At 33.8% G+C, this 18,528-nt stretch overlaps 3 protein-coding genes and 1 long non-coding RNA gene across 5 annotated transcripts in view; 1 reads left to right on the top strand and 3 right to left on the bottom strand.

Annotated features, from left to right (window-relative positions):
* Positions 1-660: 660 nt before the first annotated feature.
* LOC108968531 lies at positions 661-2,156 on the bottom strand. Of its 2 annotated transcripts, none has more exons than XM_018932622.1 (4): positions 1,943-2,156; positions 1,564-1,701; positions 1,340-1,496; positions 661-1,273 (listed from the first exon to the last, which is right to left on the bottom strand). In XM_018932622.1, the coding sequence occupies exons 2-4, from the start codon at positions 1,691-1,693 to the stop codon at positions 790-792; spliced, it is 771 nt and encodes a 256-aa protein (XP_018788167.1). In that variant the 5' UTR covers positions 1,694-1,701; positions 1,943-2,156; the 3' UTR covers positions 661-789. The 2 variants fall into 2 exon arrangements, with proteins under 2 accessions (XP_018788167.1, XP_018788166.1); XM_018932621.1 differs by having other exon boundaries at positions 1,760-2,154.
* Positions 2,157-2,553: 397 nt separating this feature from the next.
* Positions 2,554-4,972, bottom strand: LOC108968523 (protein cycle). The gene is made up of 5 exons (XM_018932610.1): positions 4,179-4,972; positions 3,949-4,082; positions 3,578-3,892; positions 3,099-3,525; positions 2,554-3,028 (listed from the first exon to the last, which is right to left on the bottom strand). The coding sequence occupies exons 1-5, from the start codon at positions 4,244-4,246 to the stop codon at positions 2,767-2,769; spliced, it is 1,206 nt and encodes a 401-aa protein (XP_018788155.1). The 5' UTR covers positions 4,247-4,972; the 3' UTR covers positions 2,554-2,766.
* Positions 4,973-5,630: 658 nt separating this feature from the next.
* LOC108968528 (acidic fibroblast growth factor intracellular-binding protein) lies at positions 5,631-7,501 on the bottom strand. The gene is made up of 8 exons (XM_018932618.1): positions 7,339-7,501; positions 7,080-7,278; positions 6,907-7,026; positions 6,739-6,846; positions 6,404-6,637; positions 6,273-6,341; positions 6,019-6,204; positions 5,631-5,954 (listed from the first exon to the last, which is right to left on the bottom strand). The coding sequence occupies exons 1-8, from the start codon at positions 7,421-7,423 to the stop codon at positions 5,876-5,878; spliced, it is 1,080 nt and encodes a 359-aa protein (XP_018788163.1). The 5' UTR covers positions 7,424-7,501; the 3' UTR covers positions 5,631-5,875.
* A 5,760-nt stretch (positions 7,502-13,261) lies between these two features.
* Positions 13,262-18,528, top strand: part of LOC108968561 — a 37,264-nt gene continuing 31,997 nt past the window's right edge. Inside the window, exon 1 of the long non-coding RNA XR_001993339.1 lies at positions 13,262-13,395. This is a non-coding gene — a long non-coding RNA (uncharacterized LOC108968561). The remainder of the gene's footprint in view (positions 13,396-18,528) is intronic.

Here is an 18,528-nt window from a genome sequence, read left to right as displayed (position 1 = left end):
ACTGAGAAATCCGAGCTATTTGATTCCCTTCAATTTTGAAAATAATTGATTTTCCCCGCATTGCTTGATGTGACAAATAGGGATAAAATCAAAATCAACGCTTTGACTCTATACCATTTTCTCTGTTTTTTTTTTTTTTTTCTTTTTTTTTCTTTTTTTTTTTTTTTTTTTTTTTTTGTCATCTCAAGCGATTTGGTAAACTGAGCTTACATATAAATTTTTAAAATTTAAATCGATCCAAGTGATACTATTAAGAGGTATTCTACTGTAAATTTTCTAATAACTCGATATTTTTATTTATTTTCAAAGCTTAACCTTTCAAAAATATATTCTGCAGAGGATTTATCTCTTGTTTCAAAGAGTTTGTCGTGATTTCTCAAGTTCCACTTAACCCGTTTGATGAGAGTTTTTCCATATTCTAATGTACATACAGTTTGTATCTATGCACTTATGATCCGAGATGTAAAAATATTGTAATATTTTGGGGTATCCGTAATTTAGAAAAACAATAACTTAGCGCGAAAGCAGCATTTTCTAGATAAAGAATGTTTTTCTTTGGTGTTTCAGAATATTTGGGGTTTTGCAGTCACCAAATTTAGAATAAACAAATTTCATTTTTTCTTTAAATTTATAAAATTTAATACTTTATATTTATAGATATCCATATGTACAGTATGTGCTGTGTTTTTCTATTTTTCATTTTCTTATGGTACATGCATATTTATGTACGGTTGTATTAATATTTCAGATAAAAATAATTTTTGCTTAATCGAAATATTTAAAAATATATTAAGAATTATGTACATGGTTTAAAACTTCCATTTTCAACTTCTCCTGCACTTCCTCTGGTTTTTTCTGCAGAAGTTCGTCCAACATCGCTAAAAACGCTTTATTTTTGGACTCTTTCTTAGCAGAGAACACCATCTCAAGAGTCCCACAAAGATGATTGAAACTTTCATGTGTATTATTCTTGCTTTCCTGTTTCTTCTGCAGAAGTTCGTCCAACATGACTAAAAATGCCTCATTCTTGGGCTTTTGCTTAGCAGGTTGACAACAAAGTTCGTACGCCTCTTCGCAAAAAAGCCGAGGTTTTCGCGATTTTTTGGAATTATGTGTCTCCAAGCTGCTTTGGCTATCATTTGGATCACATCTATCCTGTTGCAATTCTATCCATTCGCAATCGGTTGTTCGACATGAGTCGCTCTGTGTTGTTGCAGGTGAATAACTGGAAATTGACTGGTCATCGATGCTCGATTGTCTTTTTGGTTTCATTCTACAAATAATAGTTAAATATCATTATCATATTAAAAGTTGAATTACAAATATACGTATTACTTACTTTCTAGGATTTACATGTTTTGTTAAGAAACTCAATAACTCAAAGTAGCACCACCCATTCTTCTCTTTCGCTGCAGACTCTGGCTTCGATTGCTGCGACACCACCTCTCGAACAAATCTGTCGCGTAGGGACTTCCAGCGTTGTTTACACTGTTCCACTATTAAAGGAAGGAAACAATTAGGAAATAATCGTTGTACTGGCATTTCAAAATAACAAATACTAACCTGAGGCTCCCGTTGAAATCGCAGCTGCAACCCATGCTTCCTCCTTCAAATATTGGTTACGAAAGTCTGTTGAACTTCTATCAAAAAGGCACGGATGCCTTTTAATGGCCTTAATCAACTTCACCTCCATTATTTTCTCTGAAAATTATTAAACGGTATAGTATATCAGAACTATTTTTATTGTAGTTTTATTTACCTTTAACAATCGTAAATATAACTTTCGCTTCGCTTTGCTTCACACTTTTGTTAGGCCAGATAAATTCCTTGTACGCACAAAAAAATTCCAGGCGAAGCAAAGCGAAGCGGAACAAAATGTTGGACTTCGAAAATCAGCTGTTAATATTTTTATTACAAATTTTTCATATCTGTGTAAATTTACCGTATGAGTTGAGATAAATATGTATATCAAAATATTAAATGCCAGAGAAGCGTTTCTTCTGACCTATCCTATGTTTGCCTCAGTGCGGTGTCAAAATTTAAACCGTGTAATAATGGCTTGTTTCTCAATTGCTAAATATCACTAGCTAGCTAAGCTTTTGCTGGAAACGTGTTTCTTACCCCACAAAAATAGTAGAAAGCAAAAGACCATAAATAACTGAGAGAGCTGTTAGTTTTTTCTAACATTGTTAAGGAGCTTTTTGATATTTTCTTGCTAGTTTTCCGTTAATTTTATTTTTCATCCTTACATTTTGTTCTTCTTCTTACAGCTGATAGCAGTTATGAAACGAACCTGGGTAATGTGAATCTCTTTGATTCGAAAGAGCGCTGTCCAAATGTCATTTTTTTCAATATTTGACAGAGTTGCCTGTAGGACAAAAGTTTTGCGATTTGTAGGGTTTTTTCGGGGAAATCACTCATCTATGAAGGAGCTACCGTTAAATAAACTCATTAACAACCTTTTCCCCAAATAGCGACATAAACAATCGCTAAAACAGCAATAAAAATAACCAAAATGGGGTTTTTTATACACAAAAAATGTGTATTGATGAATATGTATTTGTGAATCTCCTTAAAAACATTTGCTATTTTTTCCGTATGTAAGTAAAATGTTCACATAAACATTATTGCTACATAAATTTATGAAAACAAATGCGACTAACACAAGTTAATGTATATTGAGTGGTATGAACTCGCCTACACTCGCGCGTACTCATTTGTTTGTATGCATGTATGTATGTATGTAAAAATCTGATGATTGCGAATTCAAAGGAAAACTGTATTTTTCGCTATAATATACTCAATATCAGTGGTCCATGGATTTTTGAATGCCTTCCATTCGCTTTGCAGTTGAATGAAAGTATTATCCTTGCAACGAAAACGATATACTTGCGTTGTCACCTTCTCCGGCACCTGTATGACCATTTTATGTGACTCGGCCAAAGCGGGGATATCTTCATGATGGAAATAGTCGTAAAAGCTGGTGCCAAGCATTTCCTGCGGCAAGAAACCAATGACCAATGTCGCTCTAATGAACAATTTTGGAAAATGTGTAAAGTAAATGATAAACCGACTCTTTAAAACACATACATACATACCTTTGATCTATGAATAGGAATTTACCATCTACGGAATGTCTTGAGATGAATAGCACATGCCTTATATTGGGATGGTTGTCCAAAGATGGGGGCACATTGGATTCTAAAACATTCGGCGGTATTCTGCCAATAGCCACCAAACTGGAGTGATTCGTCAGATTATCTTCACTTTCGCTATCTTGTTCTTCGTTTTTAATCGGTGTCCATGACTTCAAATAACCGGTACATTGTATAACACGATATTTGTGGTCGACGCTCAGTTTGGACTTTCGCTTTGTGGAGCTGCGAGAACTGGAGGATGTGTCGGATTCCTCTTTAATTTGATTATTGTTAGATTTGAGTTTCATGCGACAGAAGAATGAGCGACGCGCACCCGGACAGAGACGACATAGACTCTGTGGAATGTCGGTTTTGACGGGTAGCATAGCTGAAAAAATAAATATTTTTTATTTTAATTATAAGTGGATGGGCTTCCGTACTTTTTGCATCAATCAGCCGATCCCGCGGACAAGGATCCAAGGAAGATAACTGTTCTTTGACTTTGGCCACATCCTTCGGATGTAATATGTCAAACCAACTCTGCCCTAGCAGATCCATTTGCGAGCAATTCAACACTTGTGACACCGACTCCGAAACATATAAAATGCGTCCACGATCACAATCCACCACAAAAAGAAAGCCCTCAGATGCCTGCAGTATCAACATTTTAAGCTCCTGATCAGAGAGAAACGATGGCTTGTAATCACCACCACTGTAGGGATGCACGCTACCGCGTATGCTGCGCAGGTGTTGCACTGTGAAACAAAAATTTTAACATTTTGTATAGATAGTCTACTATCTTATATACAACCTGTATATTTAAGTACGGTCAGCTTATCTAATTTCCGTGGCACCACATAGCACATCGGTATCATAGATGAGAGCTCATTTATGTAGGTGTTCATTTTGTCACGACGCCTCTTTTCAATTTCGCTGTGGTTTTGCCTGTAAATAGATACAATAATTGTCGCTCGATAAACAAATGATAACATATGTATGTATGTATATTTTTATTATCACTAATATTTGATTCATCCTTACTTGCGATTCTCATCCGAAGTGCGCGCCGACTTGGCATCATCGAAAGTCTCATCGTCCACCTCATCCATTGCGGCGCTGTATACACTAATTTTGGATGTAAAAGAACTAGACAATGACTTTCTTGTTTGTGTTCACAATTTATTCGACCACAAGTATATTGTCCTGATAGTCCGTAATTTTTCCGGCTTCTTTGCTTATAAAAACAAAACCACTACCATATGGTTCAATTATGCCACACACTGCGCCCACTTGTAGCGTCTCCTTGCCTTTTTGTAATCGCTATAATTCTTATACACTTATATTCAACGGGTTCAGGACAAAAGTATAAGTTTTGATAAACCTTTTAAGAAATATATGGGTGACTCTTTGCTCTTATTAAATATTTTCACTAAGGATTTTATTTTTTATCGCCTCTACTGACTTATTAGTATACAATTTGCGAAAAAAAACTCAACACAGCAGAGCACACAGTTTCAGTCATTACGAGTAATGGAAAAATACATTTGACAAATGGAAACGACAGCTTTGAACTTTTGCAAAGCGCAAGCAGCTGGAGGACATGTAGCGGAGGGTGGCAGCAAGGCTGTGTCTATGCATTTGCATTGTGATTAAGTTGGTCGCCTTTCACCCCCTGCTTTGTTTACAACCATGACAACCCATAAACTAGTAATCATTGATTTGTGCGAAAGCTCTACACTCGCTGGAATCAGCGCTTGACATACATTAAAGGGTTTTGCACACTACTAGGTAAGTGATTGCGGAAGAGCTTTTAGAAGCGGGAAATTTAACATTTGTTAATCAACCGGTGGAGAAAATATTTTATTTAATTAAATATCTACCCTAAATTATACGAAAAAATGCAAAAGTTATTTTAAGTTAAGTTTGTTAATTCCAAAAAAAATATAGTTCTTTTATAACAGTAATAGGTAATACAAGGTAAAATTCAAAAAATAAGTAAATAAAAATGAAATGAGTTTAAATAAATAGAAAAAATTAAATATTAACAAAACACATTTAACAATATATTACTCGTAATACAATATTTTTTTCCGTATGTGTAAAAATAAATAAATAGTATGCCTTTATTAAATGGGTTATATTTAAACAAAATAAATTAAATATAAATATTTAAAGGGCAGTTTTAGATTATTATTAATATTATATGCCTGTAAGTGTATCAAAGAATTTTATTATACAGTTAATGAAATTACATTTTGAAAGAATAATAATAGTTTTCAAAACCTGAAACTAAAATACATGAGTTTTTAAAGTTCCAAAACTATTTTTTGAGAATAAATTTCACAAAATTATAAAGATATGAGATACATTCATACAACCAGTTAAATGTTAATTTATACATAATGAAAATAATAAAATATACAAACAAAATTGTTTATCATTATTTTTTGGACTATTTTTAGTCTTCAATAAGCATATAATAAAATTCCCATATTCATTAATACATTCACATGTACGTTATGTTTGATTTTATTTTAAATATTAAGTGTTTTTAATAAATTAAAATACAATTTTATAAATGTCATGATGCTGCGCTTAATTTTGTAAAACGGGTAAATTGCGCTTTTTAGCTCAATGCATATAACTTGAGCAAGCAATGGCAAACGAACTTTTTTGTATAGGAAAACAAAAAGGACAAAATATTTTAAATAACATATAAATGCTGCGTAATATTTTCACTAAATATGAAACATGTGATCCAAACAAATACTAATGACCTGCATGTAACGATCCCACAGACAACGCGTCTCTTGATCTCTGCAAATGATAGAAGTGATTAATTCATTTTATAATTAATGCTTTTCTCGAGCTTGTAACTCACCGCGAAATTTCTAAATCCAACACGCTTTGTGTTATGGCTGACACAAATTTATTTACTTGCTCTTTACTCCAACCACTTTGACGCCACGGTTCTATCAATTTTTCACACAAATCCAAAAACAAGTCACGTAATTCACGATTTCGATGCAAATTACAAGCAATGGTAATAAATGCACGCCAATAGGAGCTACAATTAAGTTTTCGCGGTTAAAAACGTCAATTTTGAACATTATATTTTTAATAGCTAATAGTTACCGGAAATTCGTATCCAGCTCGAAGTAAGCACGTTCCAACAGCACTGGCTTCAATCGCAGGCAAACAAGACTGTAAATTAAAAAATACACTAATCAATACAGTTTATAATTTGCCACTTATGAAGTACTCACTGTTTAATTTCCTTCTCCTTGTCGAGCAAGCAACGCAACTCACGCAAATCCAACAGAAATTCTTTGTCCATTTCGGTATCGTAATATTCGGGGCCTGAGTGTTGATAGGTATAGGTCCAGTAGATCATAATAGCTTGTGAGCAAGCAAACAAGTCGGAGAAGGCCAAGAATTGCAGCTTCTTTTTGGAAGTTTCAAAACGGAGACAGGCAAGAAAAACAATTGAAGCGTATTTTCTGAATAATACGAGATTGAGAAGAATAAATATTTTTAAGTAATTGCGCTTTCGTCAATATATAAATTTTKATATATTTAATGTTTTTTGGCGATTACTCACTTTGCCAACTCATCGGACACGGAAAATAGTTGTTTAATATTGTTTGTGATATTGCCTGGTAATTCCTCCACAGCTTTAAAAATACGTTTAACGTTATCAAATTGTCGTCTGCAATTAAAATTATTGTATCAATGCATATAACTCTTTGCAACGAAATATGGAACAAACCTGCATGACTTCAATTTAACGCAAGTCTTTTCCGACACTTCATCCAGATCTTTCCTATAACGACTTGACAATTTCTTGCCTAGAATTTCACGTGCAACTAAGTCATCGATGGAGTAATACCTGAAATTGTTGCAAAATTAATAAAAAAATATATTGCTAAAACTATTGCTTACTTTTCAATAATAAAATCTCGCGTTTGTGGCTCCAACTGAAAACACGATTGTTCCAACAATTTAGTTGGTGCATGAAGCAAACGCTCTATCAGAGAGTAGGTCCGATAATGGTCGAGCACTTCGGAGGCGATAAGATCAATTGGTGCGCCAAAACTGCTGCCGAATCCCTTCTGTTTCAAGTAGCAGACGGCTTCGCTCGCTAAAATGGGAACACAAGGGAGTGCAATCACTTATACAAGTTATTTCATTGGATACTTACACGAAAAGCCCTCTATCCATAATTGGTATATTTCTGGGTCCACTAATGTATAGTTGGATATGAATACATCCACGTCCGCAAGCATTCTTCAGCAGAAATTAAAATGCAATAACTGAAATACTGCTGCCCTTATCAATTGAAAATTTTTTGGCACTTGTTTCTTCTCTTTTGTTGACAGCTGTTTCCCATGTTTTGTTTTGTTCCACATTTTCTGTGTTCGCTCACCAGAGTTGCTTAAGTTCATTACACCTAGCTTTTGGGTATTTTTCATTGAGGAATTTATTGGTGCGTTTTGTTTGTGATTTAAGTAATGGCTTAGAAGAAAAATATGTTATAAAATTTCGATTTTATTAAAAATTAGAAGTGTATTTACTAAGCCATATTAGTCATACTACGAATGTTATATTCTGTGGTGAATACGCATAAGCTTTTAATATTACTTACCGATTCAAACCGGGTTATATGGCCGAAGTAACAACCCTTGACCGGATATAATTCGGGATAATGCCGATAACATAAAACCAATTGTTATGGAAATTGATATACGTAAAGCCCGATCTGCTCCGATTATTAGGCACACAGGAATTTTTGTTTAAAGGTCACGAAAAGTGACCTCAGGTTCTTCCACTGATACAAATTAGGGTGTTGCTGGCTAGAATCGGAAGCGTCTCCAGATTCCTGCAATGACCAGAGAAAATATGATTGACTGAACTTCGGAATTTTAATTTTTATTTTAACAAACAAACCTCTCGTCGCCTCCCTTCAGACAGATGCCGACCTAGATGTCAATTCAGCACCAATTGTAGACGACAAGTTTGACCCTTGCGTTTTATTTGTCAATAGAGTAAACTCCTACCTATCCATGTCAGACCCTGACTTACAACATACATATGTATGTAAGTCCTTTGTGTAGTAGAGTCGCGTGACCACCATTAACCGGTCTCAACAATTTTTGTTTATTACTTCGTCATACTGGTTTTAACGGTATCACTCACCCCTCCGATTATTCGAAATATAGCTCATTCACAAATCGGAAAAATCCACTGAAATTCAGTCAGAGCTTTTAGGATTTTATTACACCACCTTACAACACAGTCTACCACAGTACAAACGGAAAACGGTTTGCGCGCGCAGGAAGCTTTTACTACAGAAGCGCAATTAAAGAAAAAAAAGCAACAACAACAATTGTAAACAAAGTGAAAACTTATGAATGAAATTGGCATTGCAACGACGCCGCTTCGAGTGAATTCAACACACACCGCACCAACGAAGTGAGCACTGGTGGGGTGCGGACTTTGGTATTCGCTAGTTTTGCCGGCTACAAAGCGTACCAAAGCATGCCAAGCGTCGGCATCGGAAATGTACGTGTAGTGGTGGTGGTGAGCCGTGAGGGTGGGCCCCCTCGGGTGGCACAGGCCGACGCACACCGCAATGCAACAACGCAGTCCACATACGCACCGTCGGCGGTGTGCTGGGTGCCGATGAGCGTGTTGATATGATATGCACACATATACAAATACGTAAGCCACGAACTGACTGCCAAACGGGCTTGAGTGTGTGCTTTGGCTGGCCAAATGCTTGTTGGACGCGCATTGCTTGGTGTCGCCGCATTCAGTTGCGTTTTGTCGTTCGTCGACAGTGGTTGTGCGTGTTTGAATTGGGACCTTTTCGGTGATTTTGCCGTCGCGACTGTGTTAACGGTTAAAAGTGTAATGAATAAAAGTGAAACCGAGAACAAAAAATCCAAATTTGTTGTTGGCAATGAAAGTGAAATGTATTGAGCAAAAATAAAAGGCAAATATGTAATATTTATAATAGTATGTTTGTAATAAATAAATGAATGAAATTAAAAAATGCAGCGAAGCGCCTTTAACTCCCACACACACACACTCACACCTACATAACTGTATAAAGTGCATAAATGAAGTGGAATTTACATAATGTTTGTTTCTTTGCATTTGACTTTTTTGAAATATAGTTTCTTTATTGTTGTTGCTGTGTGCCATTGTGTTGTTTTAGGTTCTCGCTTTGCAAAAACAATAAAAAGTTACAAAAATATAAATAAATTAAACAAGTTGCTGCAGTTTTGTCTCGAGTTCCTAAGTGTGTGTGTGCGTTTGTTGTTGTTGTACTTTTTTGTGTGCCTTGCAAATTTTCTTGCATTTTTCAAGCGCGTTCAACAGGTGCTTTGCCAGCCAGCAAGACAAGGCCATTACTTTTTTTGTTGCTTTTGCGTTCTTTGTTTGTTTTAGTTCTATTAAATTGTTGTTTATAATTTTGTGCTACCACCGTTTCGGCCTGTTTGCTTTTGTTCTTGTTTGCACAATTTCTGACTGCATTTGCTTTTGTTGACAAGTTGCGGAGGGGAAAAAAAATTTTGCTTGAAAAAGTGCAAACACACCACACGTACTTATGTACAAGTCTATAAATTTTTATAAGAGTATCGCAAAGTTATTCTTGTTTGGCTGTTCCTCGAAACAAATTATTATTTTTTTGATATCACAGCCAAGTGCAACGATTAACGATTAGAGACAGTAAAATTAAAGAAAAAAATATCTGTAAAAAATATAAATATGTATATACTTATTAGGGTGGTTCAAAAAAATGTAAGTTTTTTTTCGTTTGATACTCTGAAAAATAAGTTCCTAGGCACCTCTCAGAAAGCCTCTTCAAAAACCTATGAGTTTCATCATACATAATATTTTAGTTCATTGAGTTATAAAATTCATAAGAAATAAAAAATTTTCCCTAAAATAATCAAACTTTAACTGGTAATATCTTTTAAACGGTTGGGTTTACGAAAAAATCGTACAAACCTTTTTTGTAGAGCATTTAATTTCCTACAAAATCTAAGGAACAAGATATTTTTTCAAGTAGTTGGAAGCGAGTTATAAAGTTTTCTATATGATAATAAGAAAAAATGGAAAAATGTAAGTAGGAGGACCTTCCCGTTACAATTAAGAACTCATTCTTGGAGAGGCTTCCTTAGAGGTGTCTAGGAACCTACATACTTTTCAGAGTACCAAACGAAATTTTTTTTTTTTTAATCACCCTAATACTTATGTATACTTCAGCATAGCTAAATATATAAGGCATACTTATACATTTTTGCTCTTTGTTTTTTTTATTATATTCACTAAAAATTTTTTGTTATTTCTTTTTTGCGAAATTTTTGAATTTCATGCCCGTTTGTATATTTACATATTTTAGCGAGAGAAATAGAAAAGAACCAATATTTTGCATAATTCTTTAATATAGCGTTGCACTTTAATTCTGAAATGGTAAATTGGCAATAGCAATAACCATTAACAATAAAAACAATAATTTAAGGAATTAAGTGCATACACGTTTATGCAAAAATATCGAATGACGTCAAACAAGTTTAATTTTTTTTAACAAAAATTACAAATTTTTAGCTAATTTTAAGGCCAGTTCACACTGTAACTCTATTTACTCAGGCACGCTTTCTTCTAATTATTTATGGTTTATATTATAATCAAAACATTTGTTATGAAACCTCTTTAGAAAACTGATTCCACCCTAGGCTGGGAACATTTTCTATGAACCCCTTAATCAAGGATAACAAAAAATTATTATTCTAGATATCGATGACGATACACCGGTCTTTTAACTTTTCAATATAATTTTTGTAAAACTTCTTTTGAAATATGCCACGAACTCAGTTGTTGTCTCTTCATTATTTGTTAATTTCATTGTAAAAAGTTTTTCTTGAATTGTTGTGATAGAAAATGACGCTGGGATCAGATCCGGAAAAATTACTTCGTTTGTAATTTTTTCGTTGAATTGTGGGTTAAATTGTGTTCATTATTTGACGATATGAATTCCATTGAGTCTTACGACTGCATGACATTTTTACTCCTCCTCAATTCACTACTTGTTTGCACACTTTTTGTTTAAGAAAGAAAATAGTAAAAAATTTTCCGTTTTAAATGAATTGTAAATGTGTTTTCTTAAATTTAGTAAAGTTATTATCATTTTATTTTTCGCTTTTTCCTATAATAAACAGAAAATTTTCATTCTACCAAATAATAATAAATAATAATAATAATAGATATGTGAAAGCAAGTTTGCGGGATATATTTTTCAGTTAGTCAAATATCTCACATATTGATAAATACGGTACAAATCCAATCGGAGTGTGGAAAATCAGTATATTACGTACATTTGGGACAGGGGAAGGTCTGGACTGGTTACACTTAACTTTGGTATTAAACTAAATTATGTTCTGAAGTCAATTAATATAACGACGACTATTATATTTGCTATTTAGGTGTTGGGTGATAAGGTAAAGATGAATCTCAAAAACTTCAATGAGAATTTACAAATGTTGGAGGCTCTTTAAAATGTTAAGATTCGTTTTCATTTTTGCATTATTGCTTTTTTTATTTACTGTACATTCTAATTAATAGACTCCCAAACGTCCTTTTCTCTCCCACACCAACCTGCGAACAAATTTTTTAGATCGCCATTCAAACAGAAACAACTTTTCTTGTTTAGAAATCATCATTAACTCAAAACCCCGCCTCATATCATATTATGCGTTATTCACGTTACTCAGAATCATATTATGCGTTATTGCTACTGAATTTTTTTTAGTGTTTTTTTACAAAAGAAATTTCAAACGTAGTTGCCACCATTTTTTATTGCGTCACTGGAAGTTTCACATAAAGATTTATATCCAATATCTAGAATTGTAAATTTGGAATTGCCTGAAGATTTATGCACCTTCTTCCGTCTGCCGACGTGCAAAATGACAAAGAAAGCAATCCATTAATAATCAAAAGTGAAAAGGCTAACAACAAACCGGTGAGAAATGCTAACGATTTGTCTGCGAAGGCCTCTAATCGTGACATGCGCCGCCTTTATCACTGTTTGCGGTTCCAATTTTCCCCAGCCCGTTTCACATACTGTGCACAAAAATTTCGTTTAGCGAGCAAATAAAGTGAAATTAATAAAGCTTGCTTCTCGGCTTCCGCACCCCGTTATTCTTAATCAAATTCATGTATAAGTGTGTCTAATATAAATTTTCAGCTAAATGACTTCAAATACTGGTAATTTGTACATAGATAAACCGCTAATATGAAATAGACACGTTATCATGACTAAAAATAAAAGCACAATAACAATAAAGTTCAAAAATATAAAAGAATGCAAAAATAAAAAAAATATGAAAAGTTCAAAATTAAAAATTCAAATAAAAGCGTGAGTCTTCAGCAAATTTGGCTAACTAACTACTCAGTATGACCAGTAAGAGTGCGTGTGCCTTCCAGTGTGCGACAACAGCCCCCGTTGCGCCACCACTTTGGTTATTTTCCACTTTTAGACTTTTAATGTCTTCGCAGAAACGTGACAGCAATTTTAATCGCCTAATTTTGTGTGCACTTTTCCGTTTTTATGCTCAGTTTGCCTCCACGTTGGACTAATCTCTTTGCCATGTGTTTATTGTCTTTGCTTCAAATTTTTTTTAAATGTTTATATTTTACATATGCGTGAGTGTGCGTGTGTTTGGTTGTTGTTTTTGGACACATGTGAAAAATTAACATTTCGTCGGTTACACGATTTCATTTCGCAGACGCAAAAGTTTTGGCGAAAAACTCAGATGAAAGTGAATACGAATAAAAAGATTGTGTGCGAGAGAAACAATATTAATTTCTTGGCAAGTTACGTTTAATTTACAATATAAAAATATATTTTGGTCTAATTTATTTCAGCGCAAGTTGGTGGCAAGTGAGAAAATTGAAAATTTATGATTTGGTTGCATGTGTGAGTGTCGATATAAATATAAAGAAATATATACACATGCATACAAATAAATATGTGCATTAAATATACAAAATTATTTATTAAAGTGTCACAAAATTGCAAATATTAAATATTGTAAAAACATATAAAGATAAAATTGCCAAAAATATACATACATATTTATTATACTATGTCAATACTTCAAGTGAATCACTCACAGACCGATCTAATTGAAAGTAGTACAAGTATATATATGTACGCATAAATGAAGAAATAGCTGCTGGATCTACAAAGGTACGTAGTGAAAATAAGTATATAATTAATTAATTAATTATAATAGGTATATAATTATAATAGGTATATAATTAATACAAAAAAACAGTCATAATGTTTGAATACATATTATTTATCCTGGAAAATAACTTGAAGGTCTGAATATTCTAAGGATTCGAAACAATTCGAAGTAAGTAATTTTTTTGTCGATTTGTGCGTTCAAATTTTTGCATTATTTGACAATATGAATTCCATTAACTTACCACTTTATGAGTGATATACCTTATTGAAAAAAGATCTTAAATTTTTAATAGGAATATTTTCTATTTACTCATTTTGAATTCTCTACATGTTCACATTTTTTGTTTGAGTTATGCCCCTTCCCAATATTCTCCAAATTTAACTGGGTGAAGGTATGGACGAATATAACTAATTTTTACTCCCGGATCTCATAATAATAAACGATTCTAGCTTAATTTTTTGAGAAATCCCTGATTATACATATGTACATTCAATTTTGCTAAGATATCTCACGGTAAATACTTGTTTGAAATACAGTAAACCGGTTCTTTGAAAATCCTTCTTTCTTTTTCAAAAGGCGGTAATATAAGGATGTGAAAGGAAAATGTATTTCTATTTAAAATAAGATAAATAAATAATAAAAAAATGTTTTAAAAATGTTTTAAAAATGGAAACCATCGCTCAGAAGTATCTAGCTTTGGGTAGGAGAGGAATTGTGTTCCATCAGGACAACGCTAAAACACTCACATCGATAGTGACTCGTCCAAAGCTTGGTAGGGAAATTCTTATGCATCCACCTTATACCTCTTTCGAACCTCACACCAAGTGATAACTATCTATTCCTGTTTTTTGCGATTGATTTTGGTTGTGAAAAGTGGCCTCAAGAGAAGCGTGTGAAAATCGAATGCAACACTTTTTGCATTATGAAATTTCCTTTCCCGCTGAATATTTTCATTAATCGCATTATTGGAATTATGCTAAATAGAATCTGCAATTTAATGTAGGAGTGGATTCCTTCTGTTACTAGACCTAGTACAGGGAAGTATAAAAATTGGTTTAGGCGTCAATACCTTGGACATTGGTCAAATCGATGGCGACTCTTTAATTCTTCTAAAGACCACCCTATTATATAAACGTATGTACTATTACATATATGCATAGGTATATGCAAATATAACAGAAGTATGGGGGAGTGCCGAGTAAATTTTACTTTGCTCTGAATTACTAATACCAAATATAGATAAACAATGTGTTATCCATATTATCGGCGAGACAATTAGTATATTTCATGGTTTGACTTGGTATGACTCACCGGAAAAATAAATAGCAATTTTCGAACCTTTCTTTGTTCCTTTTCGTAATTGCTTCAACACAATACTGACACATTTGCCATTTTTATGTAAGCGTTCATATCCGAAGGCACCAAAATTATGTGCAACTCTTGAGGCTCTTCGTTTAGGTGACGTTTTTTGATTGTTTGTAAAATAAAAATATATTTTAAAAGCGAAAATTTCAGTAAAGGCGGCGCCAAAAACATTTATGAATGTAGAAATAATGCATATGACTGAAGTAAAAATTATTTTGGGACATTTCGAAACGCAAATACATACCTCGGGAATGAATATGAGAGAAATTATGTATGTATATATAAAAAGCTCTTTAAGCGAGTAAAAAATCATAATTTTGACAATATTTTCCTAATACGAGTTTTTTTGCCTCAAAATCATTAGGGCTCAAATTCGGAAAATACAGTGGTTGGATAAGCAATTCGGTCTGACACGACACAATACTATATGTCTGTATTGTCATAAATGATATGTACTATGGTTGCAATGGCACGCTACAGGCCATATAATTCAACGAACACCAAAGCAGTCATAATTTTTGTTGTCATTAACAGTAACTTTTCTGACCAACAGCTGCGGCAAAACCAGGAGGTTTCCTTCAAACAACCGATATGAACTTTTCAGCCTATCTGATAAGTATAAAATTGAATTTGGTTACCAATTCTTGAGTTAACCCAATAATCGAAGGTCACGTATTTGAAATTTCGGTACAAAAATATCGAGATTTCAGACATTAAGTTTGAATGGTATGCATTGATTGACATGCGTCATATTATTACACTCTAGTATCCGTTAATTACCAGCTGTCAACCGCATAAATGCTCTATTTCTCCATATAGGTATGTATGGTATATATGTACATAGGTAGAAGAATATGTAATTGTGATGATATTGACTTATTTATATACTCGTAATACTCCAATACCTTAAATAGTCCACATATTTCCATTTGCAACCAGCTGCTTTATCTCCTTCAAAGCATACCCATGCAGCAGTAGATACCTACAATTAAATAAATATTATATTCATTGCTTTGTTGCAAGGAGATCGGCGTGCCGCAAACGAAATCCATACGAAATACTCAAAACCACCACAAAAGGCTGGCACATTCCACATGCGTATGTACATTTGTGTGGCATAAATGTATATTAATAAATTCGATTGCATATTTGCATCTTCCACTTATGGCATTGGCAAAACGTCAATTTGACTGTAAGTTCCCCCAGCTGACTGTTAGACAAGTCATCGTCTCGTATCCAGCAAACGAACTTCATGTAACACTGATACCATGCATACATTGTTCAAATAATGGGTCGCCCAATAAGAGCGTTATCATGATTAAAAGAATTAAATTTTATTAATATTAGTGGTAATTTGTCTTATTATTCTTATTCTCCTGTTCTTACTTCCTTCTCATTTATGCGTGGAAATAAGTAACCTTTTGAATTCTAATGCGGATCGTTCGATCTAACACAGGTTCGCATTTAATAGCGTCCATATTAGTAGTTACTCCTACGCACACCGATAAAAGTATTTGCTTTTAAGGAGTTACAAGGGTTCAAGAAATCGTTTCGGAGTTTCGGAGATACATCCTTGAGAACTTGTGCGCTCGAGGCTAGCTAGTCGTCTTTAAATGCGGGTTTTCTCGAAACTATGTGTTTGAAGATGATTGACAAGATTTCTCGAGAATTACTCAACCAATCTTCATGACATTTTATACAGGTCTTTGAGATATAATTCTTAAAGACTTGAAGGAAGATTTGTTAACAATCAGAAATTCTAATAAAACTGTTTAAAAAGGGTGTTTTTCCCCTCGGAAACCCAATAGATAAAAAAAATTTGATACAGTTCGATGAGCCAAAAAGCAAATAAATTGTAGTTACTCTTGTCGATTTTTTCTTTCTTCACAAATATAGTTTATGTTGAAGAGAACAAGGTAATTTAATTGCAGCCCTGCGAAGAATCCATAGCACTGTAACTTAAGTTAAGCTTCCATGTGATATCTGTAACTAATTCCACTCTCTTTCGTTTAATTAAATGAAATAAACACATGTAAAACAACAGTTTAGTCTGAAGCTCTTATTATTTTCAATACTCCGAAGTTTTAAGACAGCTGTTAATCAGTTAAGATCACTTCTTCGTCAATATTCTGCTCTTAAAAATATTAATGAATTTTTCTTCGATCCACAACAATTTGTGTATTTCGTAATTGGAGTCACTGCGCCAAAAAATTCTTACTGAGCATACTCGTGTAAATACTCGAGTCCATGTAAATGTCTTGAATATGATGTAAAGTATATATACTTTTATTAGCAGTCCCATCTATAATATTTTAGGCGCACCCAAGATCCTGTTTATACTACTTGTACATAATGTTGTAACATAACACAATATTGTGCAAAGTTTTTGACTACTAACGATTTCTACGATTGTTGTGTGTACATATTTAGTATCAAAAAAGCCGAAGCTATATTCGGAAATACAACCGAGAATTTACAAGAACTTTGTTTTTATTGATCAGTGTGTATAGTAGTTATATTGAATCAATTCCTTATAATTCACGCCAAATTTCTTGAAGATATCTGATGAAATGGAAAAGTTTTGCACGCAAACACTCTAACCCGATCATTTAGTTTGTATGACAGCTAGATGCCAGATTAGTCCAGTATTGGCGGTTCCTACAAATGCGCAGCTTATTGGGGTGCAAAGAACGTGTGCAAAATTTCAGTTCGATACCTCATAAACTGAGCGACATGGGTAAATCGACACAGCTCTTCACCTTGATCATCTATATTGCATTTTATAAGGTTTCCGTTTCCTCCTGGGTGTTATATATTTCCTGGGAAAATTGCTACTATTGAAACACCCTTTTGGCAATACACGCACATTTTTGTATTCAATTGTAACGGTGTGTGCAAACGCTGACCGCTCATTTGAGTTGCGCGCACTTGTCGCTCCCCAGAATTTGTCGGCGGGGTGTTGAGGTGGACGTCAGTGGCAGTGGGTCAATCGGCAATTTCATTATTTATTGTTCTTGTTGTTGTTTTAGTGCACATACACCCTCTCTTTTGTTGTAATATCAGCATACAATGTACGGCGAGCTTTTTATTATAATTACTTTGAATTTTTTGTTTGTCGCTTGTTTTTCAGTGTGCTGGTGCTGTTGCTGTTCTTGCCTTCGTTTTCAGTGCGTTTGTTTTTGTTTTTGAAAATAAATGCGATATTTTAACTGGAATGCAGTTGGCGTTCTGTTTTGGTTTTCCTATTTGCCCGTTTGTTTTATTTCTCATTCATTTAAATGAAAAATTCTCGCGCTCATTTGGGTCCATGTGATAATATGCATTATAAATAAGCACATACATAAACATACATAATCTTATACTCGTATATACATACCTATGTATAAAAATACAAAGATACGCGACGTGTGTATGAATAAATTTATATTGAAATGCGTTAAATTATTTGAATTGTTTTTGTTTTTGTTTTATATAATAATGGAAATGTACGCTTACGCATTGTTGTGCCTCGTCGTCCGTCGCCCAGTCCGCACTGACCACACGCAATCAGAAGTAGCCGTTTGTTTTCTATTTTTGTGTGGCTCCGGAGCATTCATGATTTATGGGCTCGGCATTTTATTCGGTCGCTGCGAAACTTTGATAGCTTTTTGGGGACGTTTGAGGGCATTTATATAGGAAAATAATCAAAAAGCGACTGGAATTGCAATCACTGAAGCAATAACGGTCGTCTAACTGTAAATTAGTTCATAAATGCTTATTTATTTTCA

The sequence above is a fragment of the Bactrocera latifrons genome, unplaced genomic scaffold (assembly GCF_001853355.1).
Source record: "Bactrocera latifrons isolate USDA-ARS-PBARC rearing strain unplaced genomic scaffold, ASM185335v1 scaffold_22, whole genome shotgun sequence".
Taxonomy (NCBI): Eukaryota; Metazoa; Arthropoda; class Insecta; order Diptera; family Tephritidae; genus Bactrocera; species Bactrocera latifrons.
Note: the sequence above shows the minus strand (reverse complement) of the source record. Positions and strands in the feature narration are given on the sequence as shown.

What these genes read in the sequence shown, in the direction of transcription:
- LOC108968531 (XM_018932622.1), bottom strand. Translation starts at nt 1,693, where the DNA reads ATGGAGGTGAAGTTGATTAAGGCCATTAAAAGGCATCCGTGCCTTTTT. An exon ending in GATTTCAACGGGAGCCTCAG is followed by an intron (nt 1,497 to 1,563) that starts GTTAGTATTTGT and finishes TTCCTTTAATAG; the next exon opens with TGGAACAGTGTAAACAACGC. An exon ending in AAACATGTAAATCCTAGAAA is followed by an intron (nt 1,274 to 1,339) that starts GTAAGTAATACG and finishes TATTATTTGTAG; the next exon opens with AATGAAACCAAAAAGACAAT.
- LOC108968523 (XM_018932610.1), bottom strand. Translation starts at nt 4,246, where the DNA reads ATGGATGAGGTGGACGATGAGACTTTCGATGATGCCAAGTCGGCGCGC. An exon ending in GACCGTACTTAAATATACAG is followed by an intron (nt 3,893 to 3,948) that starts GTTGTATATAAG and finishes TTTGTTTCACAG; the next exon opens with TGCAACACCTGCGCAGCATA. An exon ending in TTCCTATTCATAGATCAAAG is followed by an intron (nt 3,029 to 3,098) that starts GTATGTATGTAT and finishes ATTGTTCATTAG; the next exon opens with AGCGACATTGGTCATTGGTT.
- LOC108968528 (XM_018932618.1), bottom strand. Translation starts at nt 7,423, where the DNA reads ATGCTTGCGGACGTGGATGTATTCATATCCAACTATACATTAGTGGAC. An exon ending in CGAGATTTTATTATTGAAAA is followed by an intron (nt 7,027 to 7,079) that starts GTAAGCAATAGT and finishes CAACAATTTCAG; the next exon opens with GTATTACTCCATCGATGACT. An exon ending in GTGTCCGATGAGTTGGCAAA is followed by an intron (nt 6,638 to 6,738) that starts GTGAGTAATCGC and finishes CGTATTATTCAG; the next exon opens with AAAATACGCTTCAATTGTTT.